This window comes from Arachis ipaensis, chromosome B01, assembly GCF_000816755.2.
Source record: "Arachis ipaensis cultivar K30076 chromosome B01, Araip1.1, whole genome shotgun sequence".
Classification (NCBI taxonomy): Eukaryota; Viridiplantae; Streptophyta; class Magnoliopsida; order Fabales; family Fabaceae; genus Arachis; species Arachis ipaensis.
The window spans coordinates 21766962-21782541 of NC_029785.2; the positions used below are offsets into that span (position 1 = coordinate 21766962).

A 15580-nucleotide genomic window follows, 5' to 3' on the forward strand; every position below is an offset into this window, starting at 1 on the left:
TTTATACATTTTAACTCTCCTTTATCCCATTCAATACCGTGATCTGTGTGTTAAGTGTTTCAGGCTTCATAGGGCAGGAATAGCTTGGAGAACGGAGAGGAAGCTTGCAAAAATGGAAGGAACACAAGAAACTAAGGAGATGACCAGCGAACACTGACGCGAGCGCATGGCACACGCGAGCGCGCGGAATGAAGAAATCACAACGACACGAATGCGTGCCTGACGCAAACGCGTGGACGACGCGAACACGTGACAAGGAAAAACGCTGAATGACGCGAACGCGTAGACGACGCATACGCGTGACCTGCGCGATCTGCAAAAATAACAGAATACGCTGGGGGCGATTTTGGGCTGCGTTTTGACCCAGTGTTCGGCCCAGAAACACAGACTAAAGCTAGGGAACATGCAGAGACTCAATACGCATCCACACACATTCAGATACACTGATATTAGGATTACTTTTAGTTTTAAATCTGAATCTAGATTAGTTTTTACATTGATAGTTTATGCTTTCGCTTTGGATTTTGGATCCTGAAGAGTCATTACCTCCGTGAAGACATCACTTTAGTTTGTTTCCTTATTCCTTTACTCTTTTTATGTTGATCATTGACCCTATTCAAATAAGTATGTTGCATTTTGGATTTATTAATATATAGAGTTACTTTTATTTTTAATTAATTTTAAATCTCTATTTTATTTCATTTAATTATGTCTTCTTATATTTTTATGAGTATTAATTCCATGTCAATGGAGTAAATTTTCTACTTGACATGGAGGTTGATTAAGAGGAGACACTTGAGTTGGAATGCTCAAGTGCTCAGTTAAATTGGACGTTGTTGGCTAATTCTGTACCTACTAATGCTGGACCTTCCCAAGGGAGAGGACTAGGATTTGCGGATAAGAGTTATCTCAATCACTTGACTTTCCTTTATTTAGTAAGGGTTAATTAAGTGAAAACAACAACCTCTTTACACTACACTTGAGAAGATTCCAACAAGGATAGAACTTCCAATTAATCATTCCCCCAGTCAAGGCCTTTTATTTAGAATATCAATAATTGTTCTTAGTTTATTTTTATTGTTTTAATTTACAATTAATTTTACTCATTATAAAAACTCAACTTTTCTGGAAAACTTCTAGTTAATAAAATAGCACGCTTTCCTATAACTCGTTGGGAGAAGACTTGGGACTCATACTCCCAGTATTTTTAATTCTAAAATTTGTGACAACCCTTTTTAAATTGGTGAGGCAGACTTTAGCTGGTTAAGGGCTATACTTGCAATGCAATTCTCTATTTAAGAATCTCTTAATTGGTCTAACCTCTGCCACGTATCAATTTTTGGCGCCGTTGCCGGGGAGTTGCAATAGTGTGCTAGATTATTAATTAGTGTACTTTTTTTATTTTATTTGCATATTTTATTTTTATTTTTGTTACCATGAGCTATATGTCTTTCTCATTGAATGACGCGTTCATTGCCTGATCCGAGCTTAGCTGCTTTTGATAATGAAATTGAAAGAACTCTTTCACGTATTAGGTGAGCTCGACGTCGGTTAGCCTCTGAGGGAGGTGAAGTGATTGTTATCGATTCACCAGTCTCCTCTGAGGACGAATCTGAACCGCCATCTGAGAGCGAGACAAGCTCCTTTACTACTGATCCAGTTGATTCATGTGCAGGTAACATGGCAGAACTTAGGAGGATTACTCTCCAGGAAGCTGGAGCCCCAAATTTCACATTGCAACCTTATCAAGTGCATCATCCAAATCTGGATGCAGATTTTGAATTGAAGACTACACTAATCAACTTGATGCCTAAGTTTCATGGCTTACCTGCTCAAGAGCCTATTAAGCACCTTAGGGATTTCTAGACAGCCTGTTCTACTGTCAGGCGTAATGGTGCAGATAAAACTTCTATTCTGTTAACTGCCTTCCTATTTTCTCTTGAGGGAAAGGCAAGGGAATGGTACTACTCCCAACCTGAAGCGATTGTTACCAACTGGGATACACTCAGAAGAGAATTTTTGGAAGAATACTTCCCAGCTGAAGTCACAGATAGACTGAGAAAAGAGATCTCCTGTATTGTTCAAGGTGATTCAGAGACTCTCTATGAATATTGGGAGCGTTTTAAGAACCTTCTAGATGCATGCCCCCATCACATGATTGACAGACTAGTGTTGATCAGCTACTTCACTCAAGGCATGAACCCCTAGGATAAGACTACACTGGATGGTGCTAGTAATGGTTCTATGAAAAAGTACAAAACCGCAGGTGAAGCATGGCAACTGATCAGCGACTTAGCTGAATCCGCTAGGAATCACAGGCAGAGGTGCAGCCACTCAAAAACTATTACAGAGGTTTCCTCTAGCATTGAGACTACTACTCTTACACAGAGTATATGTGAAATGACCAACCTACTGAAGCAAATGCAGTTGAACCAATAACAACAAGCTCAGCCTCACCCACCACAACAGAGCCAACAGTTAGTTTCCCAAAGAGTATGCGAAATCTGTGCTTATTATAGTCATTATACTGATGAATGTCTGCAGCTCCAACAGGAAGACAATGCTGTGGCAGCTACTCATAACTTCTATGACCGCCCGAATCAATGATACAATCAACAAGGCGACAATTACAACCAAGGTAGAAACCATAACCAAGGATGGAAGGATAACTCCAATCAAGGTTGGAGAGATAATTCTTACCATAATTGGAGGGACAACTATAACAGAGGAGGCAGAGATAACAATGGAAACCAGAGGTGGAATAACAACAACAGACAGCAGAATCAGAACCAGCCTTATAGAGCACCTCACCTGAGATAATCTCAAGGATTCCAGCACAACCAACAACAGGTTCCTCAGATCACTTATTCCAATTCCTCATCAAATGACAAGATGCTCCGTTCTCTTGCACAAGGACAACAAGACATGTAGACACAGCTGAACTCTACTTTAAATGGTCTGATTGCTACTTTACAAGCTCTCGTCTCCCGGTTAGATTCATCACCTAATTCCACCAATCAACCTTCAAGCTCCAGTGGAATTCCTTCTCAACCCCTACCTAATCCCAAGGGTGAAATTAATGCCATCACTTTAAAGTCCGGAACCACATTGCAAGAGAGGAACCAGGAGGAGCCAAGCCTACCAGAACACGTCCCAGCTGAGGATGTAGTGGAAGTGGAAGATGCTGAAGAGGAAGAGGACGTACAAAACATAGTTGAAGAAGAAGCAGCTCAACCACAGAATGAAACACCAAGGGATGTAGAAGCTGCAAGTAACGCCCTTCCTATTCCATTCCCACAACTTGCAAGGAAGCCCAGAAAGCATATGGAACTTGATCCCAAAATGGTAGAAATATTCAAAAAGATTGAGATAACTATTCCCCTTTTTGATGTTATTCAGTAGGTACCTAAATATGCAAAGTTTCTAGAAGATTTATGCATACATAAACATAAAATTAATGAATTAGAAACTATTCCTTTAGGTAGTTCTATATCTGCCTTGATGGGAGGTATACCTGAAAAATGTAGTGATCCAGGTCCATGTATGGTTAACTGTACCATTGGAGGTGTGATATTTTATGACTGCATGTGTGATTTAGGAGCATGTGTTAGTATAATGCCATTGTCTATATATGATACTTTGAGGCTCCCTCCCTTAAAAAAGTCGGCAGCTCGTTTTGTGTTAGCAGATAAAAGCATTATTACAGTAGTTGGAATTGCTGAAGACGTATTAGTGAGCATTAAGGGGCTCACATTTCCCATTGACTTCTATATCCTGGAAATGCCCCCTAATGACTCAGAAAGACCATCATCAATCCTGCTTGGAAGACCATTCCTGAAGACTTCAAAGTTCAAGCTGGATGCATTCTCGGGAACTTACTCATTTGAGATAGATGACAGAACAGTGAAATTCATTTTAAATGAAGCTATGAAGCATCCTCTAGAAGATCATTCTATCTTCCAATGCGACATTATTGATGAAACTGTAGCTGAAGTTCACGAGGAAGCATTAGAAGAGAAGTACATGGAGCAGGGTCCAAGTGTGGGGACACTTTTTGAAAACAATGAAGACACTTTACCATTATCACCAGCCCCGGATGATTCAGAGCCTAGCTATGAGCAGAAATTAGAATTAAAGCCCCTCCCTCCACACCTCAAGTATGCTTACCTTGAGGATAAGCAGAAGTTCCTAGTTATCATTGCACGGGAACTCACCTCTCAACAAGAAGAGCAACTGCTCAGTGTGCTGAGAAAATATAAGAAAGCAATTGGATGGAGCTTGGCGGATATAGTAGGTATCAGCCCTCAAGTTTGTGAGCACAGAATATTCTTGGAAGATTGAGCAAAGCCTGTCCGTCAGCCTCAAAGAAGATTGAATCCCACCATCTTAGAAGTTGTCAAGAAAGAAGTAACCAGACTACTTGAAGCAGATATCATTTACCCCATATCAGACAGTGAATGGGTCAGTCTAGTACAAGTGGTGCCCAAGAAGTCTGGAGTCACAACAGTAAGAAATGAGCATGGAGAACTCCTGACAACTAGAGTGCAGAACTCATGGAGAGTTTGCATTGACTATAGGCATCTCAACCAAGCCACTCGCAAGGATCACTACCCCTTGCCATTCATTGATCAAATGCTTGATCGCCTGTCAAGTAAATCCCATTATTACTTTTTAGATGGCTATACAGGATACTTTCAAATTCATATAGGTCCTGAGGATCATGAGAAGACTACTTTTACATGCCCCTTTGGAACTTATGCTTATAAAAGAATGCCTTTTGGCTTGTGTAATGCACCAGCTACTTTCCAAAGATGCATGATGAGTCTTTTCTCTGATCTCATTGAGAACTGTATGGAGGTTTTTATGGATGATTTTACCGTATATGATGATTCATTTAGCCTTTGCTTGGATAGTTTATCTAGAGTATTAGACAGGTGTGTTGGTACCAACCTTGTATTAAATTTTGAGAAATGTCACTTTATGGTAAAACAGGGAATTGTACTAGGACATGTTGTATCTAATACTGGCATTTCTGTAGATCCAGCAAAGGTGGATGTTATTTCTAGTTTACCTTACCCCTCCTCTGTGAGGGAAGTCTGTTTGTTCTTTGGCCATGCAGATTTTTACAGAAAATTCATTAAGGACTTCAGTAAGGTAGCATTGCCTTTATCCAGATTGCTGCAGAAAGATATTGAGTTCGAGTTCAGTGAGGATTGTATGCAAGCATTTGATAAGCTGAAGATTGCCCTGACTCAAGCCCCAATTGTGAGAGGACCAGACTGGAGCCAGCCATTTGAAATTATGTGTGATGCTTCCAACCATGCAATAGGAGCGGCGCTGGCTCAGCGCGAAGGTAAAGATCCCTTTGTAATTGCTTATTCATCTAAGACTTTAGATGCCGCTCAATCTAATTATACTACTACTGAAAAAGAGCTTCTAGCTATTGTTTTTGCTCTGGATAAATTCCAAGCCTATTTACTTGGTACTAAGGTAGTAGTGTACTCAGACCATGCAGCTCTAAAATATTTATTAGCTAAAAAGGAGTCCAAACCAAGGCTAATACGTTGGATACTGCTACTGCAAGAATTTGATTTAGAAATTAAGGATATGAGTGGTAACCAGAATTTAGTGGCAGACCACTTGAGTCGCCTTGAGCACATTAAAGACAACTCCACTCCTATAAATGATAATTTCCCATTTGATAGCTTACATGCAGTATCTGAAGTAGTTCCTTGGTATGCACCTGTAGCTAATTATCTAGTTAGCCACACTTTTCCTCGAAATTTTACTAAGCATCAAAGAGACAAGCTGAAAAGCGAGTCCAAATATTATATATGGGATAATCCATATTTATGGAGGTGTGGTGCTGACCAGATAATTAGACAGTGTGTGCCTCAATCAGAATTTCAGTCCATTTTAGAGGCCTACCACTCATCTGAGAGTGGAGGACATTTTGGCCCTCAAAGAACAGCTAAAAAAATTCTAGACTGTGGATTCTGGTGGCCTACTCTTTTTAAAGACGCTGCTGAATTTTGTAAATCTTGTTCTCCTTGCCAAAGGTTTGGTAATATATCAAAGAGGGATGAGATGCCTCAACAGATTATGCTTTTCTGTGAAATTTTTGATGTTTGGGGCATTGACTTCATGGGTCCATTTCCAAATTCTAATGGTTACTTTTATATACTGTTAGCTGTAGATTATGTTTCTAAATGGGTGGAAGCAATTCCTACCCGTACTGATGATGTTAACACTGTTGTTTCCTTTGTTGGAAATCATATTATTTGTCACTTTGGATCACCACGAGCAATCGTGAGCGATCAAGGCACTCACTTTTGTAACAGGAGACTAACAGGATTACTGAAGAGGCATGGGATAGTTCATAAAGTAGCAACAACTTACCATCCACAGACCAATGGGCAAGCAGAAGTCTCTAACAGAGAGATTAAACGCATTATTTTATGATTTATATTATGTTTAATTGAGTGGTTTTATCAAGTCTTTACCTACTTATTCATATGGATTGCATGATTTTATAATTCCTTCCTAGTATTGTTTATAGTTGAAAACTTGCTTCCTAGAGACCTTTAATTTATACATTTTAACTCTCCTTTATCCCATTCGATGCAGTGATCTGTGTGTTAAGTGTTTCAGACTTCATAGGGCAGGAATGGCTTGGAGAATGGAGAGGAAGCTTGCAAAAATAGAAGGAACACAAGAAACTAAGGAGATGACCAGCGAACACTGACGCGAGCACATGGCTCACGTGAGCGCGCGAAATGAAGAAATCGCAACGACGTGAACGCGTGCCTGATGCAAACGCATGGAGTGGAATCTGCACGAATGACGCGTGCGCGTGGACGACGCGAATGCGTGACAAGGAAAAAACGCTGAATGACACGAACGCATGGACGACGCGTACGTGTGACCTGCGCGATCTGCAAAAATAACAGAATACGCTGGGGGCAATTTTGGGCCGCGTTTTGACCTAGTGTTTGGCCCAGAAACACAGACTAAAGCTAGGGAACATGTAGAGACTCAATACGCATCCACACACATTCAGATACATTGATATTAGGATTACTTTTAGTTTTAGATCTGAATCTAGATTAGTTTTTACATTGATAGTTTATGCTTTCGCTTTGGATTTTGGATGCTGAAGAGTCATTACCTCCGTAAAGACATCACTTTAGTTTGTTTCCTTATTCCTTTACTCTTTTTATGTTGATCATTGACCATATTCAAATAAGTATGTTGCATTTTGGATTTATTAATATATAGAGTTACTTTTATTTTTAATTAATTTTAAATCTCTATTTTATTTCATTTAATTATGTCTTTTTATATTTTTATGAGTATTAATTCCATGTCAATGGAGTAAATTTTCTACTTGACATGGGGATTGATTAAGAGGAGACACTTGAGTTGGAATGCTCAAGTGCTCAGTTAAATTGGACGTTGTTGGCTAATTCAGTACCTACTAATGCTGGACCTTCCTAAGGGAGAGGACTAGGATTTGCGGGTAAGAGTTAGCTCAATCACTTGACTTTCCTTTATTTAGTAAGGGCTAACTAAGTGAAAACAGCAACCTCTTTACACTACACTTGAGAAGATTCCAACAAGGATAGAACTTCCAATTAATCATTCCCCCAGTCAAGGCCTTTATTTAGAATATCAATAATTGTTCTTAGTTTATTTTTATTTTTTAATTTACAATTAATTTTACTCATTTTCAAAACTCAACTTTTCTGGAAAACTTCTAGTTAATAAAATAGCACGCTTTCCTGCAACTCGTTGGGAGACGACCTGGGACTCACTCCCAGTATTTTTAATTCTAAAATTTGTGACAACCCTTTTTAAATTGGTGAGGCAGACTTTAGCTAGTTAAAGGCTATACTTGCAACGCAATTCTCTATTTAAGAATCTCTTAATTGGTCTAACCTCTGCCACACATCAACATGCCCGGTATAGATCCCAAACTAATGTGCCATACACTGGCGGTATACCCTGGATCTTGGCCAGTGCAGCAGAAGCGTAGGAAGCTCGGACCAGAAAAGTCCCAAGCTGTGGAAGAGCAGGTGCAAGCCCTACTGGAGGTAGGATTCATAAGGGAAGTCAAATACCCACTATGGCTAGCTAACGTTGTCTTGGTAAAAAAGTCAAATGGGAAGTGGCAGATGTGTACTGACTACACCGATCTCAATAAAGCTTGCCCGAAAGATCCATACCCACTACCAAGTATAGACGCTCTAGTAGATGCATCTTCAGGATACAACTACCTCTCCTTCATGGATGCTTATTCAGGATACAACCAAATCCCGATGTATCCACCTGACCAAGAAAGACCTCGTTTTTAACTCCCAAAGCAAATTACTGCTACATCATCATACCGTTCGGACTCAAGAACGCAGGAGCTACCTATCAAAGATTAATGAATAAAGTCTTTGCAGAACACATCGGGAAACTAATGGAGGTCTACGTCGACGATATGCTAGTAAAAACACAAAATGAGGAATCCTTGCTGACTGACCTTGCAAAAGTGTTCGACACCATCAGAAAGCATGGTATGCAGCTCAATCCTGCAAAATGTACCTTTGCGGTAGAAGCTGGCAAATTCCTGGGCTTCATGATCACACAGAGAGGAATTGAAGCAAACCCAGATAAATGCCGGGCTATACTCAACATGAAAAGTCCGACCTGTGTTAAAGAAGTACAACAGCTCAACGGAAGATTGGCAGCTCTGTCCAGGTTCTTAGCCGGTTCGGCCATAAGATCCCTCCCCTTTTATGCCACATTAAGGAAGGGAAAGAGGTTTGAATAGACTGAAGAGTGCGAAAAAGCCTTCCAAGATTTCAAAAGTTTCTTTGGGTAACCACCCATTCTTACCTGGCCACGGGAGGGAGAAGCACTCGTACTATACCTGGCAGTAGGAAATCGGACAATAGCTTCAGCACTAGTTAGAGAAGATGAAAGCGGACAACAACCCATCTACTTCATCAGCAAAGCCCTACAAGGGGCCGAGCTAAACTATCAAAAGATAGAGAGTTTTGCCTACGCCCTCATACTCACTTACCGACGACTTTGCCCATACTTTCAAGCACACACTATTAAGGTTTGGACTAAACAGCCCATAAAAAGCATTCTATAGAAGACAGACTTAGCTAAAAGAATACTACAGTGGGTAGTCGAGTTGTCCGAATTTGATTTACAAAAAATGCTTTCCAAGATTTCAAGAGTTTCTTGGGGCAACCACCCGTTCTTACCCGACCACAGGAGGGAGAAGCACTCATACTATACCTGGCAGTAGGAAATCGGGCAATAGCTTCAGCACTAGTTAGAGAAGATGAAAGCGGACAACAACCCATCTACTTCATCAGCAAAGCCCTACAAGGGGCCGAGCTAAACTATCAAAAGATAGAGAGTTTTGCCTACGCCCTCATACTCACTTACCGACGACTTTGCCCATACTTTCAAGCACACACCATGAAGGTACGGACTAGTCAGCCCATAAAAGGCATTCTACAGACAGACTTAGCTGAGAGAATACTACAGTGGGCAGTCGAGCTGTCCGAATTCGATTTGCAATATGAAGCTTGGACCACAATTAAATTACAGTATCTGGCCGACTTCATTACTGAGTACACTGATACCCCGAGAACTCCCACAAAATGGAATCTTTACGTAGATGGATCCTCAAACAAAGCTAGGAATGGGGTAGGAGTAATAATAAAAAGCGATCAGGGAACCCAAATCGAACTCTTGCTAAAGTTTAAATTCCCTGCTTCAAATAATCAAGCCGAATACGAAGCTTTATTGGCTGGTTTGAGGCTGGCTAAGGAGGTAGGAGTTCAAAAGTTTACCATCTTCAGTGATTCTCAAATAGTTACCTCACAAATAGAAGGGAAGTATCAAGCTAAAGATCCCACCATGAAGAAATATCTGGACAAGACTAGAGAACAACTCGGACAACTCGGGGAATATGAGATCCAACATATACCTCAGGAACAGAATGCTCGAGCTGATGCACTCTCAAAACTAGCCAGCACCAAACCAGGGGGCAATAATAGAAGCCTCGTCCAGGAAACATTACAAAACCCATCAATCTTAGAAGAAGAAAGGGTCCTAACATTATCAGGTCAGGATCAGGGGTAGATGACCCCCATAATCAAATACCTCAAAACAAAAACACTCCCCATAGACAAGAAAGAGGCAAAGCGTCAAAGACAAGAAGCACAATACTACACCATGGTGGGCGACATCTTATACAAGAGAGGGTTCTCAAACACCCCTCCTGAAATGCGTACCATCCTCCAATACAAAAGAAGTCCTGAAAGAAGTACACAGTGGCATATGTGGTAACCACTTGGGGGCACGAGCTCTCTTTAAAAAGGTACTCCGAGCTGGATTCTTCTGGCCGACCTTGCAAAAGGAAGCAACAGAGTTCGTCAAGACATGTCCACCATGTCAAAAGCATGCTAACTTCCACATCGCCCCACCAGAAAAACTCATCAGTGTAACATCACCCTGGCCATGTGCAAAATGGAGGCTAGACCTCCTCGGACCCTTTCCCCAAGGATCGGGACAAGTAAAATTCCTCATTGTAGGGGTGGACTACTTCACAAAATGGATTGAGGCAGAACCCCTAGCCAATGCCACTACCCAAAGAAGTCAAAAATTTCTATACAGGAACATCATTATGAGGTTTGGAACCCCTTACTCCATTACCACAGATAATGGTACGCAATTTACTGATACAAGCTTTAGGAACTTGGTAGCCGACCTGAAAATAAAGCACCAATTCACATCCGTAGAACACCCATAAGCTAATGGACAGGCAGAAGCCACCAACAAAGTCATACTAGCCGGGTTAAAACGGAGACTACAGGATGCAAAGGGAGCTTAGGCAGAAGAGCTCCCGCAAGTCCTATGGACATATCGAACAACTCCGCACTCCACCACAGGAGAATCACCCTTCCGACTTGCTTACGGAATGGAGGCAATGATCCCAGTGGAGAGAGAGGAAGGATCCCCCAGAACAATCCTCTACAATGAAGAATTCAACTCCCAAAACCAAAGGGAAGATCTTGACCTACTACCCGAGGTCCGAGAAAGAGTTCGGATTAGAGAGGAAGCACTAAAGCGTCGAATGACTTCAAGATATAATCAGAAGGTAATCCAACGAAGCTTCGCCAACCATGATCTCATCTTAATCCGAAACGACATCAGAGCAGGTCGATCAGGAGAGGGGAAGCTAGCAGCAAATTGGAAAGGAGCTTACCGAGTTGTAGAGGTACTGGGAAAAGGTTACTAGAAGGTGTACGATCTTGAAGGGCGAGAACTACGATGGTCATGGCATGCCTGTAACCTAAGAAGGTACTATAGTTAGAAAGTGATAAAGATCTTATGTTAAGGTGCACTCTTTTTCCTGAAAAGGTTTTTTAATAAGGCGCCAAGCCGAGATCTACAAAATTGACCGACTTAGAAGAGTAAGAACTTATATGTATATACTCTTGTCTATTTTATATTTCTACTCGAATAAAGCTTTTCAGATTCCATAAAAAGGTTATTTACCAAGACGTATTAATCTGTGTACAAGAATTCACCATCCGAACACGACAAGGTCGGCAAGATGAAAACCAAATTCATCGCCCGATCACGACAAAATCAGCAAGATGAGAACCAAACTTATCGCCCGATTACAAGGAAGTCGGCAAGGTGAAAATAACAAAAATAGGTTAATGCAGGAAGTTATAAAAAGTAATCCATAAAAAGTGGCCTGACGAGGTCTTACTAAAAATGGATTACTAAAAATAAGAAGATTCGACAAGAAGAAGTCGGATCAAGGCAATCAACAAAAGTTATAAAAAGCAATCCATAAAAAGTGGCCTGACGTGGTCTTACTAAAAATAGATTACTAAAAAAAACTTAAGAAGATTCGACAAAAGAGAAGTCGGACCAAGCAAAGCGACAAAAGTTATAAAAAGTAATCCATAGAAAGAGACCTGGCGAGGTCTGAGTAAAAATGGATTACCAAAAAATAACTTAAGATGATTCGACATCAAACCCACTAACGCAAAAAAAGTTATAAAAAGTAAAACCATAGAAAAAGGCCTGGCAAGGTCTGAATAAAAATGGATTACTAAAAAACAACTTAAGAGGGTTCAACAAGAGAAGTCGACCAATGAAAGTGGTATCTCAAACCAACAAAGTCGACCATCCAAAGCATGCAGCCCTGTCCAGAAAACCACAAAATTGTTTCGAGGCTAACTAGAAAGGTTCTGTCAGAATACTAAAAAGTTGTCGAGCAAGTTAGCCACAAGGGCCACCTCGCCCAACCAGAAGACAGATAAAAGGTCTAAACAAAAAGAGGTCGGACAAATAGAGTACCGGCACTCTATAAAGATCTACAAAGTCACAAAGTTGCAAAAGAACAATCAGCAATCATTCAGAAGGCAACCTGAAAGAAGGCCTCAAGGGTTCAGAAGCACTTTGTTTTTCTACTAAGTTGCATAAGAAGCAACCAACAGTCAAAGAAAACCAAATCATAAACATAATTACAAAAAATAGAGTTTCAAAAGCCCACAAGTCAGGCTATGGAGATAAAACACATCAATTATAAGGGGTGCAAAGTTTCCCCAGTTGCAGCATCAGTAGTAGAAGGAGGAGGAATGATATTCACAGGGACAGCATCCACGGTCCCATTCTCACGATTAAGAATTTCACAATCCGGATCAGGTTGAGAACGGTCGACCTCAGCAGAAGGATTTGAAGAAGTCATGGCTGCAGAAGCTTTGGCTGGAGGTGCAGGAGGAGGCCCATCATCTTCATCTTCTGAAGCAAGCACTATCTTCCCATCCTCCACAACATTGTCCAGGCTAAAAAGAGTCAGGTCGAGTTCAGGAGCAAGAACTCGGACCTATGCCTTTAAATTCTCATAAGCACTTGTCACAGTATCTACAAGATGTCCCTGGAGGTCGGCATAGTCCACGTGGGCAGTCTCAACCCTCCTCCTCAGCTCTAACACCTCGCCATAAGTGCGGGTAGTGGTGTTAGGCGAAGATGTCAGACGGGGAAGCCCGCCCCGCCTATTCAGGCGGTCCCAAAATCCTAGCCCGCCCCGCTTAATGGCCCGCCTGCCTAATTTTTTTTATATTTATAAGGACATATCTTCTATTTAAATCAATATAAATGCAAATATTAAATATAAATAGTCTCCAAAATACAAAAACATAGTTATAAATAGTCCCAAAGACAAAATAAATATAATCCAAAATCCAAAAACATAATTATAAATAGTCTTCAAAGAAAATTAAACATAATTCGAAACACTTAATTTTCATCTTCATCTTCATGTAAGTCAATAATATCATTGGAACCAACTTCTGAAGAATAGCCTTCTCCTTTTGCAATATCTTCCTCATCTTTATCTTCCTCTAGAAAAAAATAAATAAATATATTAGAAAAATAGTACATAATAATGTTCAAAATTACTCAAGTATGTATGTCATAAATATAATTATACCAAAATCATCATATCCACGTATCCAATTTCTGGTGCAAATCACCGCTTCAACATTATCTGACAACAAACGACTTTTATACTTATTCAAAACATGAGAACCCATGCTAAATGCAGATTCTGAAGCCACGGTAGTAATAGGAATGCTCAACAAATCTCGTGCCATTAGTGATAGTGTTGGAAAACGATGATGGTTGTCTTTCTACCATTGCAAAACATCAATGATTGCATTATTGCAAAATAATGTTGCCTCACTCAAATAAATATCAAGTTGGTTCTTTCCACTTTTTACTTCAGCTTCTTGATTACGGGACATCAAATACTTTGCATTGCAAACAATATATGAATCAAAAAGTATGAAAAATAAAAAATACATATAACCAAGTAGATAAAAATACTTACACCAACAATTTTAATAAGCTGAGTTCCAATTGCAGAAGATGTTGCTTGAGAAAAATTACTTAGAAGTTGGGAAGAACTCTCTACAGTTGTAGAGGAATTGTGGTCATAAACCTCAAAGAGCTTGTATAACTTACTCTTCACATGCTCCACTTTGTCTTTAGCACTAATAGGATCAATCTCATTATAGCAATGAACCAAAGTGTTGGGTTTAAATCTAGGATCAAGAACTGCCCCAAATGCAAGTACAACACTGTATTCCTCCCAATATTTCTTGAACTTAATCATTATTTTTTCTCCCATGTTCCTTATAAGCACTTCATCATTCTTCAAACTATTCATTAAAATAAGCTGGATTTGCCAAACTTGTAAAAAATACAAGTTGGATATTGGGTAAGAAGTTCCAGACATCAACTTGGTAGTTTCGTAAAATGATAACAAGTAATCACATATCTTTTCAGTTCTTCTCCACTCATCTGATGAAGGACAATACTCCCTAAATCCAGCATCTTTTACTTTATACATTTCAAAAGCTTTCTTATATGGAATAGTACTTACAAGCATTGCATAAAGTGAATTCCACCTAGTAGGAACATCTAAACATAATGCAGTCGTATACTCAAGTCCCTCAATATCTTCAAAACATTCTTTAAACTTAACCATTCGACTTTCAGATTTTCTCAGATACTTAATAGAATCTCTAATCTTATGCACTGCATCACCACATATTCTCATTCCATCTTGGACAATAAGATTTAAAATATGAGCAGAGCAACGAACATGAAAGAATTCACCATCACACAACAATGAATCATGCACATCCAAAGTACTTTTCAAGTGTTCAACACAAGTATCATTAAAATAAGCATTATCTAAAGTAATGGAAAAAATATTTTTATCAATTTTCCACCCAGTCAAAATCGTAAAGATTTTAGAAGACAACTCAAATCCTGTGTGAGGAGGAGGCATATGACAAAAATTGAGAATTTTACTCTGTAATTTTCAGTTCTCATCAACAAAATGTGCAGTCAAACATATAAACCCCTCATTGGTACTGGAAGTCCAAAGATTAGATGTTAAGCAAATTCTATTTGGAATGGAAACTAAAATTTTTTTAAGTTTTGCAGCTTCTCTCTTGTGAACTTTCACTATGTCAGCCTTAACCGTATTCCTAGAAGGAAGTTTCAAAGTTGGACTAATATATTTCACCCAATTTCTAAATCTCTTATCATCAACCATATTGAATGGCTTATCCCCAGCAACTACATAAGAAGCAAACATATCTCTAGCCACTCCTGAATCAATCTTAAGTGAAACCATTTTAAGTTGCAATTCTGCTATAGTTTGACCAATATCTTCATGCTTAATTTGAGTACAACTATCAAGATGTCGTTTTAAAGTAGAAGTGTCATATCGCTTACCTCCAGCTTTAAACACCTTCTTGCATCCTTTACACTCAGAACGTTCTACTCCATCCTTATCTGGACCGAGCTTTTTGAAAAAATTCCAAACATCGGATGTTGCTCGTCTCAGCCTTTTCGAACTAGGTTCATCAACCTCGATCGGAGCAGCCTCAGAACCAACTCCAGCAGTAACAAGGTTACTCACAGTTTCAGAATTCATATTTTCTGAAATAAAAGCAAATGTAAATTATTTATATGAATC

At 39.7% G+C, this 15580-nt stretch overlaps 1 protein-coding gene across 1 annotated transcript; it reads right to left on the bottom strand.

Annotated features, from left to right (window-relative positions):
* Nucleotides 13822-14884, bottom strand: LOC107648265 (zinc finger BED domain-containing protein RICESLEEPER 2-like). Its single transcript, XM_021108447.1, has 2 exons — nucleotides 13978-14884; nucleotides 13822-13838 (listed from the first exon to the last, which is right to left on the bottom strand). Exons 1-2 carry the CDS (start codon nucleotides 14882-14884, stop codon nucleotides 13822-13824), a joined length of 924 nt encoding a protein of 307 aa, XP_020964106.1.

What these genes read in the sequence shown, in the direction of transcription:
- LOC107648265 (XM_021108447.1), bottom strand. Translation starts at nt 14,884, where the DNA reads ATGCCTCCTCCTCACACAGGATTTGAGTTGTCTTCTAAAATCTTTACG.